General features: G+C 44.6%; 1 protein-coding gene across 2 annotated transcripts in view; it reads right to left on the bottom strand.

The window, feature by feature from the left end:
- The window catches only part of FRMPD4 (FERM and PDZ domain containing 4), a 646,734-nt gene that overhangs the window by 23,806 nt on the left and 598,135 nt on the right, over positions 1-24,793 (bottom strand). For both annotated transcript variants that reach the window (XM_028523079.2, XM_036016728.1), the window contains exons 6-10: positions 21,332-21,377; positions 12,556-12,660; positions 9,433-9,540; positions 4,537-4,668; positions 2,522-2,641 (exon numbers count right to left, since the gene is read on the bottom strand). In XM_028523079.2, the coding sequence (XP_028378880.1) occupies positions 2,522-2,641; positions 4,537-4,668; positions 9,433-9,540; positions 12,556-12,660; positions 21,332-21,377 (511 nt within the window). The remainder of the gene's footprint in view (positions 1-2,521; positions 2,642-4,536; positions 4,669-9,432; positions 9,541-12,555; positions 12,661-21,331; positions 21,378-24,793) is intronic.

Genomic DNA, 24,793 nt, shown 5'->3' with positions numbered 1-24,793 from the left:
CCTTGGGCATGGCATTTTGTCTGTCTTTAGTCTCCTTTTTCTTATATGAAAAACGGGCTCAAATCAGTTAACTCATGGTTGCTGGGATACTTGGAAGGATGCGTCGTAAAATGTAATGTGGTGTATACAGGTGAGTTATCACTCTTATTTCTCCTAAGAGTTGCAACTACAACTGTTTTTTTCCCATCCCAATTATATCCCGTCTGTGTGTGTGTATGCGCATGTGTGTGTTCTATATTTTAACCAGACTGCTGGGTGAATTCTTTTCAAGGTCATTAGCCACTTAATTACATTATATATAATGGGACTGCACATAATCAGTTCACACTGCTCCTCGAGAATTAGTGTGAAGTCTGACTTACATATTTTGGTACTCATCATGCTTTTATTACCCCCAGGTACATTACTTACAATGTAGTTGCACAAACAAATGGTAATCATTGTTCTGCTTACTAAAGGTTCACAACAGACTCCACTTTAGTCCTGCAAAAAGTTCATTCATAAGGAATATCATTTTTTTCGGACTATAAGACGCCCCCCCCGGGATGAATAATGGTTAATGCTGCTGTTGAGTTCTGTTTACATTTACATTGGTGAAATGTTATGTTATTTATGTTATTCAATATTTTACCACATTCTTTGCTTCAAAAATTTTTTTCCCATTTTCCTCTAAAACCTAAGTGCATTTTATGGTTGGAAAAATACAGTATGTTAGATGTTAAAAAGGAAACTAACACTGCTAAAGTGTTTCAAAACATTCTGTGGTCCGAGGTATTGCCCTGTTTACTTCTGTGCTTTGCCGTGTATAATGCACACTTTTTTGTCCAAATATTTGAGGGGAAAGAAGGATACGCAGTATACACGGCCATAATAATCCTGTGTATAATGCGCACAAAAACGTGGTGTGCATTATACGTGACAGAAGACGGTAATTGGTGTAACAATCTTTTTCTTAATGGATACTGGACAGGTAAATGTCTGCATGGCTCATTATAATTATGAATTACAACAGTCTGGATTATTAGGGTTTATCATTATGGCACATGCCGAAATCTGGAAAATTCCTCAAAGTCCAGTAATGACTAGGAGACGGATAGATATTCTCACTGTTGAAACCTGTTTACCTTGTCACGGCCCATGTAGCCAATGGCTACCGTTCTCATGAGATGCCCAGTAGGTTGAATCGATTTTTGTCTTTGTAATGTGGTATATGTTGCTTCTGCTTACTCTTTTGTTTTCTAGGCTCATTTTATGGCATCTTTTTAGTACTTTGAAATCAACATGGGCCCATGGCACCATCTGCAGACTCACTGACTTCTGTTAGACAGATGCTACTTTAGACATACTGCACATTCTCTGCGATACGAGGCATTTGGAAGCAGAGGGTCTGAATGCAAGCCATTCTCATTTCCCATTCTCAGTGAGAGATGTATAAGATGATGGTAGCTTAATTTTAGTTTCTCTTACGGACCGCACATGGCTTTCCACTGCTCCTCTTCCCCCGCTACCCATTGAAGAGGTGGCTACTTTGCCACTCACGCAACACCCAAGCCTGCTTTTGGGGCTCGAACCCTGGGACAGGTTTTACTGTTCTCAGGATAATTCCAGGGTAGAGAAGATGTGTCTTTTATGTCAAGAATGAACTGTGTTACATTTGTGCAAACATACCTTCTCCTGAACCATGCTTAGCAATCCTCCTTAAGTAGTATGAGCAATACTACTTAAGAGGTCTCCCCTCTCCAAGACAACCATGAAAGGGACAAACTGACCTTATGGGCCTCCTGATATGATGCACTAAGGAGCGTACAAAGTCCCTCATGCTGCTCAGCTCAAAAGGCAGGAGAACCTCAATCTCATCAGGAAGAAACATCCGAGAAACCCAAATCGGACAAAGTAACTGATCAGTACTCTTCATAACATGTCACTTTCAGGAGACTAAAGTGATGTGACCATTAAGTGCAAAATGGGATCCTGGAGTGGATCCTGTTCTAGAAAAAAGACTGACGTCACAGACACTTCGGGAGACAAGTGGCAACATGTCCATATGGACTGCAGATCAGAGCATTGAAATGAACCAGTGTTGAATTTCCTGAGTTTGTTCATTGCACAATGATTACAAGAAAATGTCCTTGATCCTAGAAGATACAGACGGAAGCACTTAGGGCTAAATGAACCTGATTTTGGTCACTGACATTCATATGGTTCAGAAACAGTGTGTGTGTCAGGGAGAGGACACACACACAGACACTAAAGATAAAGTAAATGTGGTCAAATGCGAATAACGGGTGAATCGGGTTGCAGGGTATCAAAGAGCTCTTTTACTACGCTTGCAACTTTTTTATAACTATGAAATTATTTCAAAATCCAAAGTAAAACAAAAAAAACACACCATGGAATTATTTTAGAAAGCGTTGCCATTGGGGTGGGGGGACAGAGATCTCAAAATTAAACAGTTCAAGGAAAGAACCCTGCATTTAATTTACCCCAAACATTCTTATAACGTGGCCCCATTCTCACGTACCTGGACGTAGAGATACTCAAAAGCCACTGGATCTCTCCTTAACAGGTCGATGGGATCCTTGGGGACAAAGCTAATTCGGAAAAGACACCTCATCTTATGGGAGCTGGGCCGCTGTGTGACCTGGAAGAGCAGACCAATGATAAGAGTCCTCAGTGGTGACTGCAAGACGGTTGAGGCACGCAGAAGCCAAGGCAACCAACCTTCTTTGGGCATTGAGGAAAGAAATGGTTGAAGCTCTTTTAATATTTGCCATGCATACTCATCCCCTGAAAACCGCTCAGACCTGGTGGCTTAGGCTGAGTTCCCCGGAAGCAGACCCTGACAGCAGGGACTAAGGAACCGCTCCCAGGAGAAGCCAGCACGCAGGCGGGGCGAGCGGGGCTGGCAGGGGAGGATGCTGAGCATGTGCGTGGTACCCAGAGGGGCTTGGCCCACAGTCCATCCCTCCGGGGACTCTGCAGGGTAACCTACACCACAGAGCTGCGGGACCTGAGCCAAAGAAGCACAGACAGGTCCTTGGCTTCCAGCTGTCTCAGGGGGATGTGACTTTCCAGGACAGACAGAATGTGCACTCAGCGTCTGAGAGTGCTTCTGAGGGTGCTGGGCGTTGTTCAGCACACCAAAGCTGGGTGGGGGTGGGAGCTACACAAGGGGACAAAGTCTTGATACCATGACACTGCTCAAATCCGATGAAGTTGTGAAGAATACAATACAGATTGCTCAGGTTAAGTTAAGGGCCATGGTGCCAGCACAGCATGTGCTAATGACTAGGTGTTAGCTTCTTAACTCCTTTTGTAACAAAAGGTAATTAATCAATGAATAGTAGGTGCTTAGTACACAGTTGAATGAATGAAAACACACCAGACTCAGATAGTAGGTAAAACCTCTCTGATATCCCCAAAGAGGCCAACGCGATGAAATGCAGGCCACTGTAGCATGAGCCAGCGTGGCTGTCCTGCTTGTAGTTTTTGCATTTGTACGTACTTTTCAAGGCACAAATATGCAGTCTCGTGGACTTGTAACTGCTTTTATGCAGGGGACACATCTTGAAAAACAAAAATGCTTGTGAATTGCAATTGCGAAATTCAAAACAATTATAGCCCTAGTTTATCGCGCTCCATGGTGCGTGCATGTGCGTGCGTGTCTATGTGCTTGTAGTTTACATGGCTAACTTCATTGAGTAGAAGAATTTCAATGGGAGGACATACCCTGCTTTGAAAGGTACACTGGGCAGGGTTGCAAAGCAGCGAGCGTGGACCCATGAGACTGAGGGCTGTAGACTGCTCCACCACGGGCGATGGTGAAGGAAAGTGGGAAGGAGGACACAGGAACCCAATGGCCTTTTAAAGTCCTCTTGTCACTGACCTCTCCTACGTGAGAGGAACTGGTTGAGGTCCCTTAGACAGCCAACAAAGACTCTGCCATGTGGAATTACAAGGAAAGTCAGGGTGCAGTGCTGAATTCAACCGCCAAGTAGCCTGCTTGTCTCCCCAGAGAACGGATGGGGGTGGCATCTTGACCATCAGGACCTGGGACACATTGGTGGGTCCCATATTTCCAGGAGGCAGGATTGGGCCAGGGAGTTCAGGCTTCTGAAAGTGTCTGAGGTATATACCCAGAACTTCCCATGACTAATGTGATTTTCCCTTCATGTAAATAATCCTGGAAACCATTGCCTCTTAATGGTTTCCAGGGATCGATTATGAAAACAGGTGAACAACTCATTAGCATGACATAAAATATCCCTCTACAGAGCCACATTCTCGAGGAGTGGCTGCTGAGCCTTTGAATGATAAATCTGTTTCTGAGACCAACTGACAGTCTGTGAAAAATGGACAAAAAGGGAAACATCACCTTGAGGTGTAAAATCCATTATTAATGCCAGCGCTCCCTTTAGCAGGGCTACCCAGTGAGGCGGCGAGCACATTTAAAGAGTTTCAGGCTGGGGGGCATTCCAGGGCCGGGCGGCCTCTGCTCACGGCAGCAGCGCGAGCAATCAGGGTCATCTCACTCACCTGAGTCAGGGTCTCCTGTTCGTGCAGCAGCAGCAGCTTGGTTCCGGCCCCTTCTGTCCTCTGCTCCAGCATGAGGGAGAAGTGTTCGATGCCTTTGATGGAGAGCTTCTCTTGAAGAGTTAAGATGACATCCTTGGAGAGGAAACATTGTCAAGGTGGAATCAAAACCGAAGGAGCTCCCCTGGGGCGTCTACCATGACTGAGGAGTGTTGCCCACATAGACTTCAGATCTGTAGGTGTTACACTTTGATTGGTTCTGAAGCTCGATGCTCCAAAGATCCAAACAGATATAGGAACGAGGTCTTCTCTTTTACCCTTTTCCTGGCCTACCCAGGAAATCTCTTTGGGGTTCAGAAAGAGGCAACAAGGTGAATAATGGGGGGAGGTGCTTACCTATCAGCTAAGGTTTTAATGCAGAAAAGTTATTTTTTAAAAGATTTTACTTATTTATTTTTAGAGAGAGGGAAAGGGAGGGAGAAAGAGAGAGGGAGAGAAACATCAGTGTGTGGTTGCTTCTCAGGTGCCCCCAACCAGGGACCTGGCCCGCAACCCAGGTATGTGCCCTGACTGGGAATCGAACTAGCAATCCCTCGGTTCGCAGGCTGGCATTCAATCCACTGAGCCACACCAGCCAGGGTGCAGAAAGGTTATTAATAGATTGTGCAGTGTGGCCCATTCAGCTCTCCTATTTTCTACATAGGATGGTAATTAAACCACGTCTGGAAGTGGTCTACCCCAGGGGTCGGCAAAATGATGCCTGTGTGCCAAATCTGGCCCACCATCTGTTTGTGTGAATAAAGTTTTATTGGCACACAGTCACACGTATCCATTTATGTGTCATCTCTGGCTGCTTCCCCACTTTGGATCAGCTGAGTTGAGTAGTTACAAGAGACAGAGTGGCCTTTGAAATGTACGATTCTTGCTCTCTTCCCTTTACAGAAAAAGCTTGCCAACCCCTAGCCTACCACTTTGTAATGTGGTAATAAGGCATGTGTGGGCTCTGAAAACAGCCTGATTTCTAACCCCTGCTGTATCGCATATTAGCTGTGCAGCTTAGAGCAAGTTGTTTAACCTCTAAGTATCTTAGTGTCTCTATCTGTAGATTGGGGATAGTAATAATACTTGGCTCAGAATACATATAAGGACTCAACAAGTTCACACACAGAAAGTGTCTGTTTACAGCATAGTCCGGCACAGAGTTAGGGCACTCTAACAATATGCATACATTAGCTGTTCATTTAAATCTCTGGGGAAGATAGAATGAGCAAGCTTCATCAGCAAGCCTTGAAAGGACTAAACATCTGGGATCAGAAAGGCATTCCAGACACAAACATGTGTTCCCCAGAATGCAAAGCCGTAATGTCTTCTGCCATTACTTTTCTCATGTGCTTGAAAAGCGTCAATGATCTCTCTTCAAAATAATTTATACTCAAGTGGTAAACATCCCATAGAATGCTGAGTGATATTCAATCGGGGCAATTCCCCCCCCCCCGCCCCCCCCGCCGCCACAGCAACACTTGGCAACCTCTGGGGATAGTTTTGGTCGTCACAATGGCATTGAGGAGGCTGGGCATGGAGGGACGCTACTCAGTGTCTTGCCATGTACAAGACAACCCTGGCAACACAGAATTATCTGGTCCGAAGTATCAACAATGCCAAGATACAGAAACACTGCCGCACATTGAATTGTTTGTTCATTTTCTGATCTTTCCAAGGTTTTGACTGTTCACTGTGGACTTTTTTTCAATGCCTTCAGGCCCCTTTAAAACAAAGATCCCCACCCCTATCTACCCTCCAAATAATCATTCGCCAGAAATGCCTTGACTATATTGACTTTCATAAGCAGACTTTCTGTTGCATAATTTTTCGCTCAGGGCCCAGAAAAGAGAAAACAAGACTAATTTTTGTGTAAGAACACACACTTTCTAAAACCTCTTGAATCACCGGGCAAGACACTGGGCAATCCATAGCAACGCTTTGTTCCTATTGCGACTCTGTAGCGAGGTTTCTGGCAATTTTTATTAGACAGCGTCACATCCCTCTCATAACTATACCATTTCCACGTTATGCCTACCAGCCTGTGTCTGGTGTGATAATAAGGCTGTTAGGTACAAGATCACTGCAATTCCACGGGAACTTTTTGCATTGCTACCTGTCTTGTCATTGTCGTCTGCCATCTTCAGGGAAATGAAACCCAGTCTCGGGTGGGTTCCTGCCATAAAGAGGGCAGAGGGAATTGTACAACAGGAATCAGTGTCTGCGAAATTCAGATTTATTTCTGTTAAAAAAAAGCATCCAAGTCTTTACCGAGATCTTTGGGTGGGGGTGGGGTGCAATGACAAGAAGCTTTTCTGACCAGCTGATGTCACGGAATAAGGCCGTTGCATCTGAGAGATCTGGAATAATGCAGCTCTGTAGGCTACGTCAGGTGTCCACAAACCATGGCCTGTGGGTCAAATGTGGCCATGCCCATTCATTTATATAGTGTCTGTGCAGTAAACAAATCCATTCACCTACAGAAAGGTTTGTCTCGTTACTCTTGGCTCTTGGGAGGTAACTCCTATAACCGTGGGATGTTTTGCTTATTAGGAGCAGCTTGGTTTACTTGGGGAGCTGGGGCCATGCCAGAGAGTCCATGCTAACACTGTGGCTTATGCTGGGGATCTTGGGCTGTGTGGGGATCAGCTGCAGCTCCGGAGGGGCTGGATGCTGAGGTCAGCCACACAGGTGGTCAGCTGTGTCTGTGGAGCCAATGAGCAATGGAAACTGCAAGCCAAGGCTCGAGTGAGCTTCCCTGGGTTGGAGAGGGGGCCCTGTGCATGTTGTCACACATCAGAGCCGGGAGAAAACCCCGTATAACTCCACCGGGAGAGGATGCGTGCAAGCTCTATGCCCAATCTCTGCTGCCCTATACATGTTTTCCTATTGTTGATTTCAATGTGTATCCTTTTGCTGTAATAGACTGGAACTGTGAGCGTAACAATGCGCTGAGTTCTGCGAGGCCTCCAAGTGCACTATTGAACTTGAGAGTGGTGTTAAGGAGTCCCTGAACCCACCTTTCTGGGGCTACTGTCCCGGTACAGTAGGACAGATGGGTCGTGGCAACAGAGATCAAATGTCCCACAAAGGCCTAAAATATTTACTCTTGAGGCCTTTCCAGAGAAGGTTCGCCAACCCCTAGGTTAGGTGATCAATCATTGGAGTAACATCTCGTTCTCCATTGATTTTGAGTAGGAATAAAGGAAAAGGATGTTTTAAGTCATCGCCCTTTAAACTCAGCAATCTTGCCTGAGGGAAGTTCATATTTCATCTGGAACGATTTGAGGATGAGTTAAATGCTCTATCATCAATTTACTCTTATGGTCTGCTCTATTACCTGCTAAATCACGACCTATTTAAAGCAATGCAAAACAAGCTGCTTGCCGGCATCATGATAATAAGAACGCAGTGAGTAGACCTTGCACAAGCACTTCCACTCATAAGATTTATGCTGATTAATTAAAAAAACCTGAGAATTAGGGTTTGACTATTAATAGACATTTTAAACACACAGCTGATATTCTCCTGATACATTACTGTACAGAGCGTCACTGGGTACTTTTTTATTTTACCTCAATAAAATGGCATTTGAAGAAAGCCTCTTTTACGCTGATGGAGCGTTAGGGAGCAATCAATTTCTGAACGCGATTTTGTTCAATTAAAAAAAAAGAGTATAGTTTTTTTTTCCATAGGAAGGAAGTATGGCGAGAAAAACCGACATGTTTTGTTTTAATCCCCATTATGCAAACTCACCTGTGACTTTGAAATACAGTAGTTCCCCCTTATCTGCAGTTTTGCTTTCCGCGGTTTCAATTACCCGTGGTCAACTGCAGTCCAAACGTATTGAATGGAAAATTGCACAAATACGGAATTTATAAGTATTAAGCTGCATGCTGCTCTGAGTAGTGTGATGAAATCTCGCTCCATCCCACTCGGGATGTGACTCATCCCTTTGTCCGGGGTCTCTACACCGTACACACTCCAACTGTTAGTCACTTAGCAGCCGTCTCAGTTATCACATGGACTGAGGAGGTGTCGCAGTGCTTGTGTTCTGGCCACCCTTATTTGACTTCATAATGGCCGCAGAGCACAAGACTAGTGATCCTGGCACTGCAGAGAGGCCAAAGGGAAATCATGAAACGCTTCTTTTCAGTGCAAAGGTGTGCAAGTATAGGAAAAGACAGAGTACCTATTGGGTCTGTTACCATCTGCAGTTTCGGCATCCACTGGGGAGTCTTTGAAGGTATCCCCCATGGATAAGGGGAGGACTACTGTAATTGAATTGTTTTGTGACTCTTTGTTTTCACCTCTTCTCCTGACATGCGCGCCTCATTTCTGCCTGTTATGCATCACATCATTTCCATGAAAGTGGTTACAGGGATTGAAAGTAAATGTTATTTTTACATTACCCTACCCCTCGTTTTTGCTGGACACCACAGTAGCAGACATTCAATTAACAGCTAACATATTAATCTTCTGGGTGGCTAACATTGCTGAGACATCACGCTGGCTTTGGGCAGGGTGCCAAGTCTTCCTGGTGACGGTCAGGCTATTTTAATTAATCTGAAGTTGCATTAAAATGACACGCTCTAGTGCTTCTTCACTGATAGCATATTATATAGTTTTGTAACACACACACACACACACACACACACACACACACAGCAGAACCTTCTTAGTTTACCCTTTTTGTCTGGGTTTGCTTTTAAGTACTCGAACACTACCTATTGGGAAGCAACCGAAAACGATCTCAGAAATCAAGAGTTCTGAAAGGAGATCCTGTCCCACGAGATTCACAGTGCAGCGTTCCCTTCCACTCTGACAGGGTCAGGGACAGGGTTCACTGGGCCCTCTTACCTTTATGGAGGTGCTGGAGTCAAAGCGAAATGACTTGGTCTGCCCATTTTCCAGATAGACTTTCAAAACATTTGGCATAAAAAGAAGTGAGTTATCCTTAACAGTTTCCTGTTTGACAACAACAACAACAAAAAGAGGGAAGGGTTTTACGTCAGTAGGACTACAATTCTGCTCTTTGCAGTCGCCACACATATCTATAAGGTATTCTAACGCAACATCGAAAACAGAATTGAACTCTCTGAGGCCAGCCAAGGTGTCCCTTTGGTGAGATCCGAGTTCAGCTATTCACAGAGAAATTCTTCTTTTCCAGCTATAGATAAATCAGTTGATTCAAATCAAAGACCGACCTTTTCCCATCAGAAAGTCAATCAGATGAGTTTTTTAAAATTTATTTTTAGAGAGGGAAGGGAGGGAGAAAGAGAGAGAGAGAGAGAGAAACATCAATGTGCGGTTGCTGGGGGCCGTGGCCTGCAACCCAGGCAGGTGCCCTGACTGGGAATCGAACCTGCGACACTTTGGTTCACAGCCCGCGCTCAATCCACTGAACTACGCCAGCCAGGGCTGTGTTTTTTTTTTTAAATCAAGGTTTCCCATTGGAAAACACAGTTATGGAAGTGACCCCTTTGTGAAGAAGCCGCAGTGTTTGGGACCACACGCCTGCCCAGACCATAGCAGAGCAGAACAAGCACTGGCTATGGAGATGTTTGATGGGACGCCTGCCAGAGGTAATGACAGGGAATCACAAGTGTTACTCAGCTGCAAGAGTAAAATTATTTTGTGAAACGGTCCTTAGCTCATTAAGGAACATTCCCTAAACTTAAATAAAGGGGATGACATTTAAGGAATGGGTTCATGTACAGATGGAGTGAACACCAAATCCCTAGCGGACAGATCGTAATTTAAAAATAACTCAGAAAGAGGTGTCTGAAACACAACCCAAAATAAACAAAAGAAACCTACTTCTTGGAGTGTTTTCTCTAACTGGAAGTAGGGAGAGATAAAGGGGGAGAAAGAAGGCATGTGGGCCGAGTTCCACAATCCTTGCAATGCACTGCGTTGCTCACATGTACTTGGCCATGAAGTCATAGGCATCCAGGAGAACTCAGCCATCGTGTGACCGTAGTTCCTTGTTTCACAGACAAGGAAACTGAAGATGAGATGTTCAGAGACTTGCTAATGTCCTACAGGTAGTCCATGAGGATTCAATCCCTAACTATTTCTTTTTTAAAAATATTTTAAAAAAGATTTTATTTATTTATTCTTAGAGAGGGAAGGGAGGGAGGGAGGGGGAGAGAGAGAGAGAGAGAGAGAGAGAGGGGGGGGGGGGGAGAGAGGGAGAGAAACACCAATGTGCAGTTGCTGGGGGCCGTGGCCTGCAACCCAGGCATGTGCCCTACTGGGAATCGAACCTGCGACACTTTGGTTCGCAGCCCGCGCTCAATCCACTGAGCTACGCCAGCCAGGGCCAATCCCTAACTATTTCTGGAACAGGCTCTGCGCCTTTCATTTCCTATTTCTTTCTCTGAGATTCCTTCCTCTCCTTTCTATACTTCACACCTGACTTCTCGGCTACCTAATCCTGTGAGTTCATTTGGCTTCAAGTTGGGAAGACATAACACACAATGACCTGGAAGAGCAGACAGGAAATGAAGAGGGTCACAAAGCCTGAGGAGCAGACTTGTGACTTAATGTCCCTGCCACACACAGGGCCATTGTGAGGCCGCAGAGGCTGCACAAGATGATCCGCCCCCCCAGACCGCACCAGCTCCCTTACACACCAGCTGCCCAGAATGAGCCCTGTCCTATTCAGGAGCATGCTACAACTGCCATAGCAGCCTCTAGTGCCACAGTCTCTCTAGAGATGCATAAACTGATCGCCCAGTCTCATGCCTGGAAGCTTGACCAAAGATGAGGGAAGTTTCACATGGCCTGTGATACTGTGATTCCCTCTTGGCTGGAACCTTCCAGCCTTAAGCTGAATGACCTTGTTCTGAAATGATCGCGTACCGGCAACTCTGCATCCAGAGTGATGGGAACCCGCGGACTGAGCAGAACACACCATAGAGTGAAGCAAGGCAGAGGAGATGGGGAGATAGATGGGTGATTGGTAGGACAAGGCCACAGCTCAATGCTCACAGGGCAGCACGGTGACAGCCTTATGCCTCCTCTTCCCATGAGCATCCCAATAGTCTGAGAGATTGGCCAGCCAAGCCCCTGGGGTTCCAAGCAGGGCAGACCGAGGTCAGCAAGCTTAAACCAGAAGGTACTTGGACAATGAACGCCTTCCCAAATACATCAGGGCTTACATCTCCAAACTCAGATCCAGGACCACGCTCAGGAGAGAGCGCGCAAGCCATATCAAGCATGATGCACTGAGATTTCCCCCTTGTGAGCTTATTTAAACGGTACCAACAGCGCCCATAAAACCTCAACCAAAAGAAGCTGGCATTTCAACGGTCCAAAAAGTAATCGTGCCCTAGATGCCAGCTTTCTAAAAACTAAAAACATTCTGCTATATTTTTTTTGGAGAAAGTTGAACATAAAGTATCATATTAATGTTTGCACTATTGAAGTTGGAGATCGGTGATGTGTCTGAGCAATCATGATGTCCATCAAGACCTATTGGTGGAAATCCTGGCAGTAGTTTTTCACTTCTGGTTGGATATACGAAGGTTTTCCATCATTTGAACTTCCTCCCGTTTTGATTAGTTGAAAGGATAAAGACATTTTATTTTGGATAAGGAAAGACATTAGTGAAAACACAATACCTTTTTCAAAATACACAAGGGGCTGTCATGGAAGGATGCTTAGTTAGCAAAACAGGAAAAAAAAATAGGTGGGAGTTTCAAAGAGGCATATTTTATTCCAAATGGGGCAAAGATAGTGACCTCTGATCAAATGAACCCCTTGGCATAATAGTGAGGTCTATGACAGTGGGGGCATTCAGGGACATACTGGACTATTCCGGATTCTGCAACCATTAGAGGGAACATATCAGGCACGACCTGGTGACCGCTGAAGCCCTTTACAATCCCGAGGTTTGATGCCCCGCTGAAATCCACCACCGATTTCACATTGATCGGTTGACTCGCTCCGAGTCCCAAGCAGACGACTGTCACTCACCGACACCTGGCCGTTGATGATGACCTCCTCGGAGAAGCGCACTTTGACAGGATTGGACTTTAATCTGGCCTTTTTTGCAGCACTAATAAATGCTGATTTGGGCGACTAAAAAAAAAAGAAAGAAAACATGTGATCTGATTATGGGTCACACAACGCAAACCTTGTAACAGTTGTTTTCCGTCTTTATCCTTGCAGCTATATGATATTTTTGAGCGTTTGGTACATGGCCAAATCAAGGAGGAAATACGAACTATAGATGCGATCAAAACCCTGTCACGCACATACAGCGATAAGTTGGATTCAGTCACCAGACCGGAACTACAAACAGCATGTTCCACGTTCGTTTATTTATTTATTTATTTATTTATTTATTTATTTATTTCTAGAGAAGGAAGGAAGGGAGATAGAGAGAGAGAGAAACATCAATGTATGGTTGCTGGGGGTCATGGCCTCCAACCCAGGCATGTACCCTCACTGGGAATCGAACCTGTGACACTAACGTTCTTACTGAGCACATCTCCAAGGACCTTTTTGCACGACGGCTGTCTGAGTACTTAAATCCCAATTTTAATAGAGACTTGATGAGTACGTAGGAGGCGAAGTGGTGGCCAAATGTAATGCTGGGTTTATGATGAGTGGGTCACTAATTACCTTTTTGAATAAGGCAGAGAAGAGCCATGGATAGTTCTAAAATGATTGATCATCTCATTGTTATTCACATTAAGGGCACATGGCTATGTGAGCAGGCAAGGACACACACACACACCGGCCCATGCTTCATTGCGCCCAAAACTTGAATTTCAGCCTCTTGTTGGTAACCTGTGATCCCATGGTCATCCTGGGCAGGGTAGAGAGAATCCCTTGACTTAGAATTGCAAGTTGATCTCATATTCTGCCTTTTCGTACAGGCTTTTGGATTGTACTATCTTGTGTTGGAAAGAGGGCTGAGACTCAGTTCTTCTTCCTCGGAAAATGAAAAGGGAACTGCAATGGGAAATCTTGCTCAGAAGGGTGTTGTGATTCGGGGAGATCCCTCGCTGCGTGATCTTGATACATTTACTTCATCTGAGAATCATCCCTGTTGTAGAATTTTAATGAAGCCCGAGGGGAAGGAAATTCACCTCGAGTAGGTATCTGCACCACTTGTTTACTTTTGAAAAGAGCTGCATTCTCTATTGAACCTAATGGAGAGGTAAATATTTCGTTTGAATCATGCAATTGCTGTTTTAATAGATTAAAATGGTCAAATATTGGAAACTGCTTATGGTTCAATATAATGGTTTTCATACTGTGTTGTTGTAAAACATTGAGGATGTGGTGTGAAGAATTCCAGTGATTGACTCCAGAATCAACATAGAGGCTTGACCTTCTGTGTATTGCATTAATCTGAAGGCCAATTAGGGTGTCCCATACTTTGAATTGCAAGTAAAGTGGGGGGAAAAGGATTCTCATCTTTGCCAGTATTATATGACTTCATTCCATTTGTATGAAATATACAGAATAGGCAAATCCATAGAGAAAGAAGTATATCAGTGGTTGCCAGAGGCTACAGGAGGGGAGAATGAGGAGTGAATATTTAATGGGTCTGGGCTTTCCTTTTGGGGTGACGAAAATTTCTGCAGCCAGATAGTGGCAATGGTTACACAAGATTTTGCATGTACTTACATAATGCCACAGAATTGCACACTTTAAAATGCTTAAAATGGTGTATTTATGTTATGTGTATATACTAAATAATAAAATATTTTTACTATAATATAAACCACTATAATGAAGTAAAATTGTGGTGAAAACACAATAAAATATGTGTGGGTAGATTCCTGGGGGGAGTTTTGCTTTAATACCAGGGGAATCCTGTTATTTTTATCAAAGTTCTCCTCCACACCCATCTACCCTTCACTCTGAGCCATGTCAGAGAACTGGATGGATGGATGGTTTGACCTCCACAGCTTTAATTCCTCCACGTTTGCCAGATGTTTTAAGAGAATAACTTCCCTTCAAACAAAACAAAACAAGTACTCTGAATGGCTATTCCTCAAAAATAACAGCTTTGAACAAGCTCAACGTGACTTTCAAACTCCTACTTGCAGAGCTGAAGCGTTGCCATTGGTGTCCTCATCGGCATCTTGGTAATTATAGGCCAAGTCCAGGAACGATGAACAAACAAATCCTATAGTGGTGAGTTCATTTGCTTATGATGTACAATTTCTTAGCTGAAGGGGAAACATTATTCTCCCTTAATGGTTTTGAGCGGGTGATATTTACACTGGCACAATGAGTTTAGCACGAGTGAAGTGGCTATAATAAAGCTACCCCGAACAGACAGTGCTAATTAGTTGAGATGTCAGGATATGCACCGACACTCTACTTGTCTGGCATCGTTCGGGAACAAAGGATTGCATACGTGCTCAACGTGCCAGAGACTGGGGCTTATTACTCTATGTCTCTGAATTTTTGTAATGTAATGTCTTACCATATTTTTCTATTTTTAAAGATTTTATTTATTTATGTTTAGAGAGGGAAGGGAGGGAGAAAGAGAGAGAGAGAGAGAGAGAGAAACATCCATGTGTGGTTGCTTGGGGCTGTGGCCTGCAACCCAGGCATGTGCCTTGACTGGGAATCGAACCTGTGATACTTTGGTTCGCAGCCCACGCTCAATCCACTGAGCTACACCAGCCAAGGCAACCATATTTTTCTAAAATGTTCCACATCATTCCTTGCCTCCATAAAAACGTATATTTAATAGAGCTTAAATTTTTAGGCATATCATTTGATATGTAATCTTACAATGCAGTGATATTCCCATGGGAGTAGATAGGGTTATTTGCCTCTGGGTAAGTGGCCCCATGTAGCAGAACTTGTCAAGATGGGATGCCTCTGTCTTCTCTGTGTAGCCAGAGCATGCCCACTGCTTGTAGCCTCATCCTCACATTCATTCACCACGCCCTAAGCAGAAACCTGGTAATGTAGGAAAACCAGAAAGCAAACTAGATAGCTAAGGTCGTTAAGCAAATGTTATTACATATGAATTTTGAAGTCTAACTAAGAATCTATACTAGCGCCTTTTTCTTGTTCTGGATTTGGGACTATTTCGTATCATGGATGTGCATTTTAAAAATTATGTTCTCATAATGAAAACATCAGCTCTTCACGTCCAAAGGTTACTGAATTAGAAGCAACACAGTCGTGGCTTATCCCAGCAGCTGGAGCTACTTGCGGTCCATGGGAGATGTAAACAAGTCATACCTGCAGTTTTTACCTGCATCTCTCTTCGTGGCTCAAGAACTACACACCATGCCTACCACCAAAAGACCTGCTGAGGTCATTCTTAGCAATCTGCAGACCTGATCATAAGCACTTCATCACCTATGGTACAAAGGACAACTAACTACCATTTAGAATAATCAGATTCTCCTGCTGTTCATTAGTTTTAAGATAAGAAGGCCTCTAATCAACTCCTGAACCCCTTTCCAAATTTGCTTTTGCTAAGGTGGCCATGTTAAATGCGTGGCAAGCTCCCGATGATTTTAGGTGCTCTTAGAAGTCCCTAGAACATAGCTTGAAAACATTACATTAATAAAGATCACTTTCTGCCCTGGCTGGCGTAGCTCAGTGGATTGAGCACGGGCTGCGAACCAAAGCATCACAGGTTCAATTCCCAGTCAAGGCACATGCCTGGGTTGCAGGCCACAGCCCCAAGCAACCGCACATGGATGTTTCTCTCTCTCTCTCTTTCTCCGTCCCTTCCCTCTCTAAAAATAAATATAAATAAAATCTTTTAAAAAAACACAAAAAAATAAAGATCACTTTCTGAAAGTGAAGTGTAAGATCTTGAACTTGCAATCCCTGTAGCTTTACAGTGCTGCTTATATAGGAGGCATTGAGAAAATGCTCATTGATGAGTTAAGTAGCCCATAGTTACCCCTGGATAACTTAGTTTGGAGTCCCCCTAAAACAGCCCCTAACTCGAGGATTCACAAGCACGTAGCTGATTTGGGAGGTGCTAGCAGGAAGCACAGGTAGGTAAGTGGGGGAAAGGAGAAAGGTAAGTGGGGTAAGCAATACAGCCTTTATTGTTAAGTCAGGTGCCACTGTTAATGACTGAAACTCAACCCTCCTGGGAACCTTGGGAAACAAGGCAGACCACATGCCCCAGAGTTATATTGCCCGAGAAGAGGGGAAGCTGGGGCATTTATGCATCAGACCCTGGCAAGCAGTGATGGAATGGCTGCTCCCCTGGGAGGGGTCATTCTTCAAGAGCACTTCCAGTATGCCCCACGAGCATGCCCCTGTGGCCACAAGAAGCCCACAGGCAATGTATCACTGGTTCTCTCAGTTGGAAACTGGGCTGGCATGCTTGACGTGACACATGCGAAGGGAGTACGGTCCCAGTTCTCATAGCATCTGCTACACTGGGGCTTCCATGAGGAAGTCTGTAGCATCCCTCAGGTGCGTAGAACACACTGGAAGACAGGCAGGAAGTGAGAGGCAGGTAGACAGATCCCCTGGCTCTCTGGCCTAGAAGAAACCTGAAGGAATGTGACTCACGGTAGCTCAGGGACACCAGAACTGAACGCGACTTAGCCCAAGTCCCAGAGTTGGGGTTGTGTGAAGGTAGGTTACAGAGACTCTTTAAACACTCTCTGTCTCAGGTAGGGTTGAACTGGGAAGTTCTGGACTTGGGAACTGGGGAAAGGAAAGAAGAAAGAAACTGCACAAGAAAGATCTGTCATGAAACATAGCAACAGTACAAGGAAAGAAGAAATTACATCAGAACCAAAGAAATAAAATTCATGAGTAACTCGGAGATTCGCCTTCTAAAATTTCATCCTGAGGAAGTAGTACTAAATGCAGATTAGGATGTATACACAAAGATGTTCTTTGCAGAATTATTTATAATAGCAAAATGTTAAAGACATTATGAAGGGCTCAATGATAGGGAGTAGGTTAAGTGAATCTTGGCTCAATGTAATGTTTTACAGACATGTAGATGATGCTTATAAGCAGAATAAAATTGTACATATACTATGATTGCAGGTGTTGACAAGGCCTAGAGCAAAAGACTGAAGGAAATAGGCTAAAATGTTTACACTGGTGTCTCTGAGGAAAAGGTGTGCTGACACATATTTTTTGCTTCTGTATTTCCTTCTAGACGTACACAATTTTTTTTCTAAGAAATAAACATGGTGGAGAGAGCGAGCATGAACCCTCCATATTACTGAAAAGAGAGGGTAGCAACCTATTAAGAATTATTTCTCCTGGCTGGTTTAGCTCAGTGGATTGAGCACGGGCTGAGAACCAAAGTAGCGCAGATTCGATTCCCAGTCAGGGTACATGCCTGGGTTGCAGGCCACGGCCCCCAGCAACCGCACATTGATGTTTCTCTCTCTCTCTTTCTCCCTCCCTTCCTTCTCTAAAAATAAATAAATAAAATCTTTAAAAAAAGAATTATTTCTTCTCAAAGAATTTCAGGGATCCTAAGATCATCTTCCAGGTCCCCTTGACCTGGGCCTCATTGGAAATGGATTTTTGTGACTGGGTCATGTTGGAGTGCCCTGAGCCCAGGCAGAATACGGCAAGAGAGTGTAACTGTTGGCTCTCTCTCTTAACTGGACCTTATTATGCAGAGGGAATACAACATAAAAATGCTGTCCAGCAAATTGCAAAGAAATTAAAATGCTAATTTCTATTGTCCATCATAAAAATAAAATTTATGGATTTTCTTTCGGTTTAGTGCATCCTTTGTTTCTCTATGTCAATCCTGATTGCCAAGAGAATGTTTGGAAAATAAATAAAAATCAATTTAAAAAAGTAGCCCTGGCTGGTGTGGCTCAGTGGATTGAGTGCTGGCCCGAGAACCAAAGGGTCACTGGTTCGATTCCCAGTCAGGGCACATGACTGGGTTGTGGGCCAGGTCCCCAGGTGGGGGCATGCAAGAGGCAACCACACTGAAACATTGATGTTTCCCTCCCTGTCTTTCTCCCTCCCTTATACTCTCTAAAAACAATAAATACATAAATAAAATCTTAAAAAGAAACAATTTGCTTGTAGGAAAATCCAAACACAAAAATGGAATAAAAATTTGCAATTTGTTCTTCTCTCATCTGCTCTCCTCTCTACATGTAATGTATCTTTTAAATAACTCTGGGGTTTTAACTCCTTTACTTCAACTCCTACCATTCAGAGGAGAAAAGAGCCACCTTAGGCTAGGTCAGTGAGGGAAAACTTTAGGTGGGACAGTGGTTCCCAAGTGATGAAGATTTTGCATCCCAGGGGACATCTGGCAATGTCTGGAGACCTTTTTGGTTGTCACAACTAGGGGAGAGTTACTACTGCCATCTAGTGGGTGGAGGCCAGGGATGCTGCACAGCATCTTACAAAGCACAAGAGAGGCCCCACCACAGAGAATTCTCCAGCCCAAATGGGAACGGTGCCAACACGGAAAGACTCTAAGGTAGCATTTAGAATTTGTGCTGAGACTTGAAGGGTGAGGATTCAACTAGGCCGAGGAGGTTGTGGGGTTGAATATGTCATGGGCATTTCAGGAAGGAGGGCTGCTCAAAGGAAGTCAAAGCCGAGAATACTTCTAAATAGGTGGGAGGGGCCAGTGACTCTGAAGAGCAGAGGTACTGCTGTTGGCCGTGAGAACATGCAATACTGGCTCCTAAATGTTGTGGCTAAATGTTGACTTTCAATATAGCACAATAGCAAGCACCACCTGAAGTCTTAGAAAATTCCAGATCACCTGTTAAAAGGAAGTTCCATGACTCACCGAAGGTGATGGTGTTCATATGAATAACAAGTCAAACAGATTCAAATTGCAAACAGAGCAAGCAAAACAACAAGTCACAACCCTTAACTTAAATGCAAAACGTGCCTCTCTTTCTCTAAGTTGACTGCATGGACCAAAATGTTACCAAACACTGCCTAAATAACCTGGTTTGCAGTCCAATGGTTCTGATCTTGCATTGCCAATAGGTTAAAGTGGGGGGAGAGAACTCAAGCAAGGCAATGTAAACATGAAGTCCCCCCAGGAATTTATAACTGCTCAACCCCTTGCTTATTATCGACGTTTACATTGGCATAGCCAAAATGGATTTGTCCACGGCAAAGAAAAGCTGTCTGGATAGATTTGCAGTAAGTGTGAGTGAGATGTTGGTTAACTGAGACAATCTAAGAACAGACCACCTCTGCTCTCCAGGGAAGGCATCGTGGAAGCAGGACACGGTGGAGCAGGCAGAGAACTTACCCATCATATTGTTGGGAACTAGATCTCAAATCCTGGTTCTCATACCTCCTGTTGTCTCCTTAGTTTTCAAATCAAAAGGGGTGTGTATGTGCATGTGTGTGTAGTTTAATGAGAGAAATGGGACTAAAAGTAACACTCAATATTAAGCTGTTTTTTTTCTCCTCCGCGGTGTAATTTGTTGTCTTGGTTAATTCTATTCGTGCTCTGATCAGAATGCTGAGTACATGTCATTTCCTGCCTAAAATGCCTAGCCCATAAGTGCTTAGGGGGAAAAGTCTGAAGTGAGGAGATGAAGAATTTGGTTCGAAGATGGAGACCAGCAGACAGCAGAACATTTCATTGATGTGGCAACACTCCAACTCTACGGGGAAGACAACGGAGGCATAACCAGGTAGGAAGCTCTGCACTGAGTGTGGAGGCCCCACAGGTACCGACAGTCCACGTTTCAGGAAAAATATGAAGGAATTTGCTTCGGCGTTTTTTTCATCCAACTGACAAGGGATGAAATTCACAAGCGATGGCACATCTATAGACAGTAAACGAGCGGTGTCCTGGGTCTGAGGGTGGGAGGGCTTTCATTGTAAGTGGGAATGGGGCATCTCATTGGGGTGGCTGATGTGCTTTCAAACTGGATTGGGGTGAAGGCTGCGTACTTCAGCAAATTTTACAAAGGTCATTGAGTTGCACATTTTTCTCTTTTATTGAATTTATTGGGGTGATGTTGGTGAATACCATTATACAGGTTTCAGGTGTACAGTTCTATGACACATCATCTGTACACTGTATTGTGTGTTCACCACCCCAAGTCAAGTCTCCTTAGTGTATTTTTTAAAGGATTTATTAATTTATTTTTAGAGAGGGGAGGGAGAAAGAGAGAGAGAGAAACATCAATGTGCGGTTGCTGGGAGCCGTGGCCTGCAACCCAGGCATGTGCCCTGGCTGGGAATCGAATCTGCGCTACTTTGGTTCTCAGCCCGTGCTCAATCCACTGAGCTACACCAGCCAGGGAAAATTGTATTTTTTTTTAAATCACAGGAACTGAAGGTAGTATGATTTTAATTATTCCCCACCCTCGTGACCAAGGCAGCTGCATGAACTTTTCATACCATATTACCTCTAATATCCACCTTTTAAAGCACGTCTCACTGAAATATCTAGTTCTCTACCAAATTATTTAGATGAGAGTGAGAAAAACAATCATGCTTCAGCCTTCTAGAATTACACGTTCCCGTTAGACTAGCAATTCTTAAGCTGGAAACTTCAAGAAAGTCTTGAGCTTTGTGTGATTTCCAGGTGTCGGAGTTGCCCAGGGCTGAGGAGCTGATTTTTAGGATATTTAGGGAACGCGCTACTTTGTCTTCTCTCCAATGACTGGGTGTGCTGTCATGGAGTAGATACAAAATACAAAGAATCGGGATTTTTCCGTTGTGATGGCATGCTATGTTTTTCTCATGATGTCACTGGCCCAGGAGGAGGAGACAGGAGCCCGAGATCATATAATGGCACGTTTACTCACAAGACACTTACAGGGTAAGGCTGAATGACAGTCAGGAGTATCGACTCTTTGCAGCTTCTGTGAAAGAGAAGAACACAAACAGTTATGAAAAGCACAGGGCCAGAATTCCAACAGGGACAGCTGGAAACTGTCGGAAACGTTTCTTATGAAAACGAAATGTGTGAGCTGTTGAATGTCACTCGGGCTCAAAGGGCAAGGAATCCAGCAGCTCTGAAGGCGGCTTTCAGGGAAAACCAAAGTCAAGGTTGCAGCCCATGTAATGAACCGCCCGGCGAAAGCTTCCCGTGCGGTTTGCGCCGGGCTATATGCTATCTGCGATGTGGAACAGCAGGGTCCTAATGTAAAATTCGCCGAGGGGAGATGGGTTTCAGAAGCATCCACGCAGTCTTTTTATACTTTTCACTGCTCTCACAATTGTCTGCTTCGGATTTTCCTTCAGGTACTGAAACCTTTCAGCGTCATTTTCTGTAAGGGGGATAGGGTTTTGAAATCAATTCATTGAACACCATGTTCTCGGGGTCAGCAGCATGCAAGAAAATGTCACTGCAGGTTTTTATGTAAAAACAGCACAGCAGGAAATGACTTCCCACACTGTGTGGCTTACAGCGTGCGCGGGAACGACGCCGAGAACCTTGGGCTGATAAATATTTCAGACAGGCACTCACTGGGAAATATTTTTCACAATAGGGAACACTTTGTAGCTAAAAGCAGAACAGTGTAATATAATGGTTTATTTAATTTCCTCCGAGTAACCCAAACCTTTCAAATAACTCAAACCCTAGGGGGAAAATCATATTATGGGTTATAATAGTTTTTCTTCCTTCCTTCCTTCGTTCCTTTTTTATCATCAGCAGGAGAAAGGTCACTTGCCACTCGGTTGAGGAGGAGCTGATTTTTCCTGCTTTAGGTTGTAATGAATTCCCTGCTTTGGGGATTTATTGTCCAAAGAAATAAAGTGACAGGGATCTGCCACAGGGCTGTTCCCAGGCAGAGGCCACAAGGACGAATCACACTTCCAGCAGCAGCCGCCCCCTGGTTTGGCCCGCTCCCTGCCGGCAGGATTGGATCGCATTGCACTGTCTTCTGCAGCGGCGGTGGGAGTGGGCCCTGACGGTGGGAATGGGGAGCAGGAGGAGAGAAACCTGTGGACCAGGAACAGCAGGGCTACAGCTCAAGGGACTTCAGAAACTCCTAGAACACTCAGGGTGATGGTGATGGTAGGGAGGGAAGGTCACTCACTGGTGAGTGGCCCACCTGCTCCCATTGAGTTCCCTGTTGCCAAGCATTGGCAGAGAACCGCAGCAAATGGGATAGACAGCCAGTGGTCCTGTGGGATGGGGTCACAAAGGAGAAATATCAGTGGGTAAGATGCATTACCATGCGTTGCCGGCGAGTGTGTCAACACGTGTGTAGCTGCACATGAAACAGTAGGAAGTACATAACATAATGCCATTGACATGGGCTCAAAATGCCCGCACAAAACAGCAGCAATGTATTTGGAATAATGCAATAGAAATGACAGGATACACACTACACATGTCAGAATGGTTTCTTCTTAGGGCAGATGGCAGTGAGTGTGAGCATAAATAAAACCAGGGAGGGGCCTTGCACAGGTCCGCAATAATTGTTTATCCCATGAATTTATGAGTTTGATGAATTCAACTCTCTGTACCTGTGATTTCAAAAATACCATAACTTGAACAAAGATGAAATCGGGGGTAGTCACATGTCCGCAAACATATGAACGGTTTAAGGGGAGGTGGCTCTTGGGAGACCTCTAAGGTAATTCCTAATTGTTCACCGAGACAACGGGGAAGTAGCCTCCCAACTCTTCGGGGGCACCCCCTCACTGAACTACCTCTTTCTTGGTTGGTTGAACACAGCCCCTGGGCTCCCACCGCTTCCCAGGCAATTGGGAGGAACGAATGTGCAGAAAGCAACACGAACAGAAGCAAAATACTGCTTCAGAGCCTCCCTGAAGTTTACCATACTTGTGGGAAGCAAGAAACACCCAGCAGATAAGAAATGGTACCCAGCTCCACGGACTGGAGACTGCAGCAGCCGCGGTCGTGAGCCCATTCACCCCGCCTGCTCTCCTCCGCCTAAGGCTGTTCCCATAGCCCTCAGCGGCAGGCTGAAATGAAGAAATGCTGTATTTTTCCCCAAACATGATGATTTATAAACATTTCAGCTAATATTGTTTTAAGACTCCCCCAAGTGTATTCCCCTGTGCCCAAGTACACATCAAACCAGAAACACGTTGATCAGCAACACCTGCCAAGCAGGAAGTAGCTGAGGAGCTATTATGTTCTCAGTGATGACCACGTGCCGAACATCGTGCTGCATATGTTACTGGGGTCGCACAATTCAAGCCTCCGATAACCCAGTACAGAGGGCACTGTCGTGGCCACTTCAGAGATCAGGTCACTGAGGTTCAGAGAGATCAGTTACATGGCCCCAGTTCACATTCAGTAGCTGGCAGAAGCAGAACACGGACCTGTGCTTTCTGACTCCAAAGCCTGTGTCTGCGTCCTTAAGTTGTCCTGTAGAAATTCCAATATGGGTCTAAAAAGCACAGAATTTGCAAGACACTAGAGTGGCATTGTGGCAGCCCTGGTAACACTTCCAAGTGTAGTGAGCATTCTCAGTGCTTAAAAGGAGCTTCCAAAATAAAAAAAATAAAAATAAAAGGAGCTTCCGTTTCTCATTTACATTTGGGGCAAATGACATCACCCCACCGGGGTTCACCGTTCTCATCTAGAAGAAGGGGCTTGGACTCGATTAGTGGCTTTCAAACTGTGCTCCGCGCAACCCTCGTCAACCCTCTTGAGAGGGTGCCATGTGTCGCTGGGCTAGCCTGTGTCTTCTCAACCAGAAACCCTCCACTACTTTATGCACTGGGATTGTGGGTTAGGCTCCTACTGAAGAAAGAGATCTGTTGCTAACAGCCAATAGAAAAACCAATGGACAAAATCATTGTTGCTGGTTCATCAAATCCCAATAGGTCTCTGCCTGCGATTCTAAATCGCATTCTGAATTCCCACGAAGGTGGTCCAACAGTCTCTTCTAACCTAAACTTTTTCTCAGTGAAAAGCAAAGATAACAAAGTTTTATTGGATTTTGGTTGCTTTTTCATTCTTTATAAGAATGACAATAATATCACCTGCTATTTTATGTTGCAAACGTAGAGCATTTCTGTAACAATCACAACACCCTAGAGGTAGGTAATGCTATTGTATTATCCCACTTTTACAGATAAAGGAATAAGGCTCAGCTAGGTTACAGCACTTCTAATAAAGCTGCATGACTAGAAAGTGGCAGTTGTGACTTGCCTGACTGTGGACTTTGGCCTTGGCCAAGGACTTGCTTTGGCCAATGGAAGAGGTAGAGATCAGAGCCTCCTCTTCAAGAGGCTTTGCATGGTCTTGCTTGCCCACGCCTGCTCTGTACATGCATGTGCATATCATACCCTA

Source organism: Phyllostomus discolor, chromosome X, assembly GCF_004126475.2.
Source record: "Phyllostomus discolor isolate MPI-MPIP mPhyDis1 chromosome X, mPhyDis1.pri.v3, whole genome shotgun sequence".
NCBI classification, from domain to species: Eukaryota; Metazoa; Chordata; class Mammalia; order Chiroptera; family Phyllostomidae; genus Phyllostomus; species Phyllostomus discolor.
This window is presented reverse-complemented; position numbering and strand designations above follow the sequence as displayed.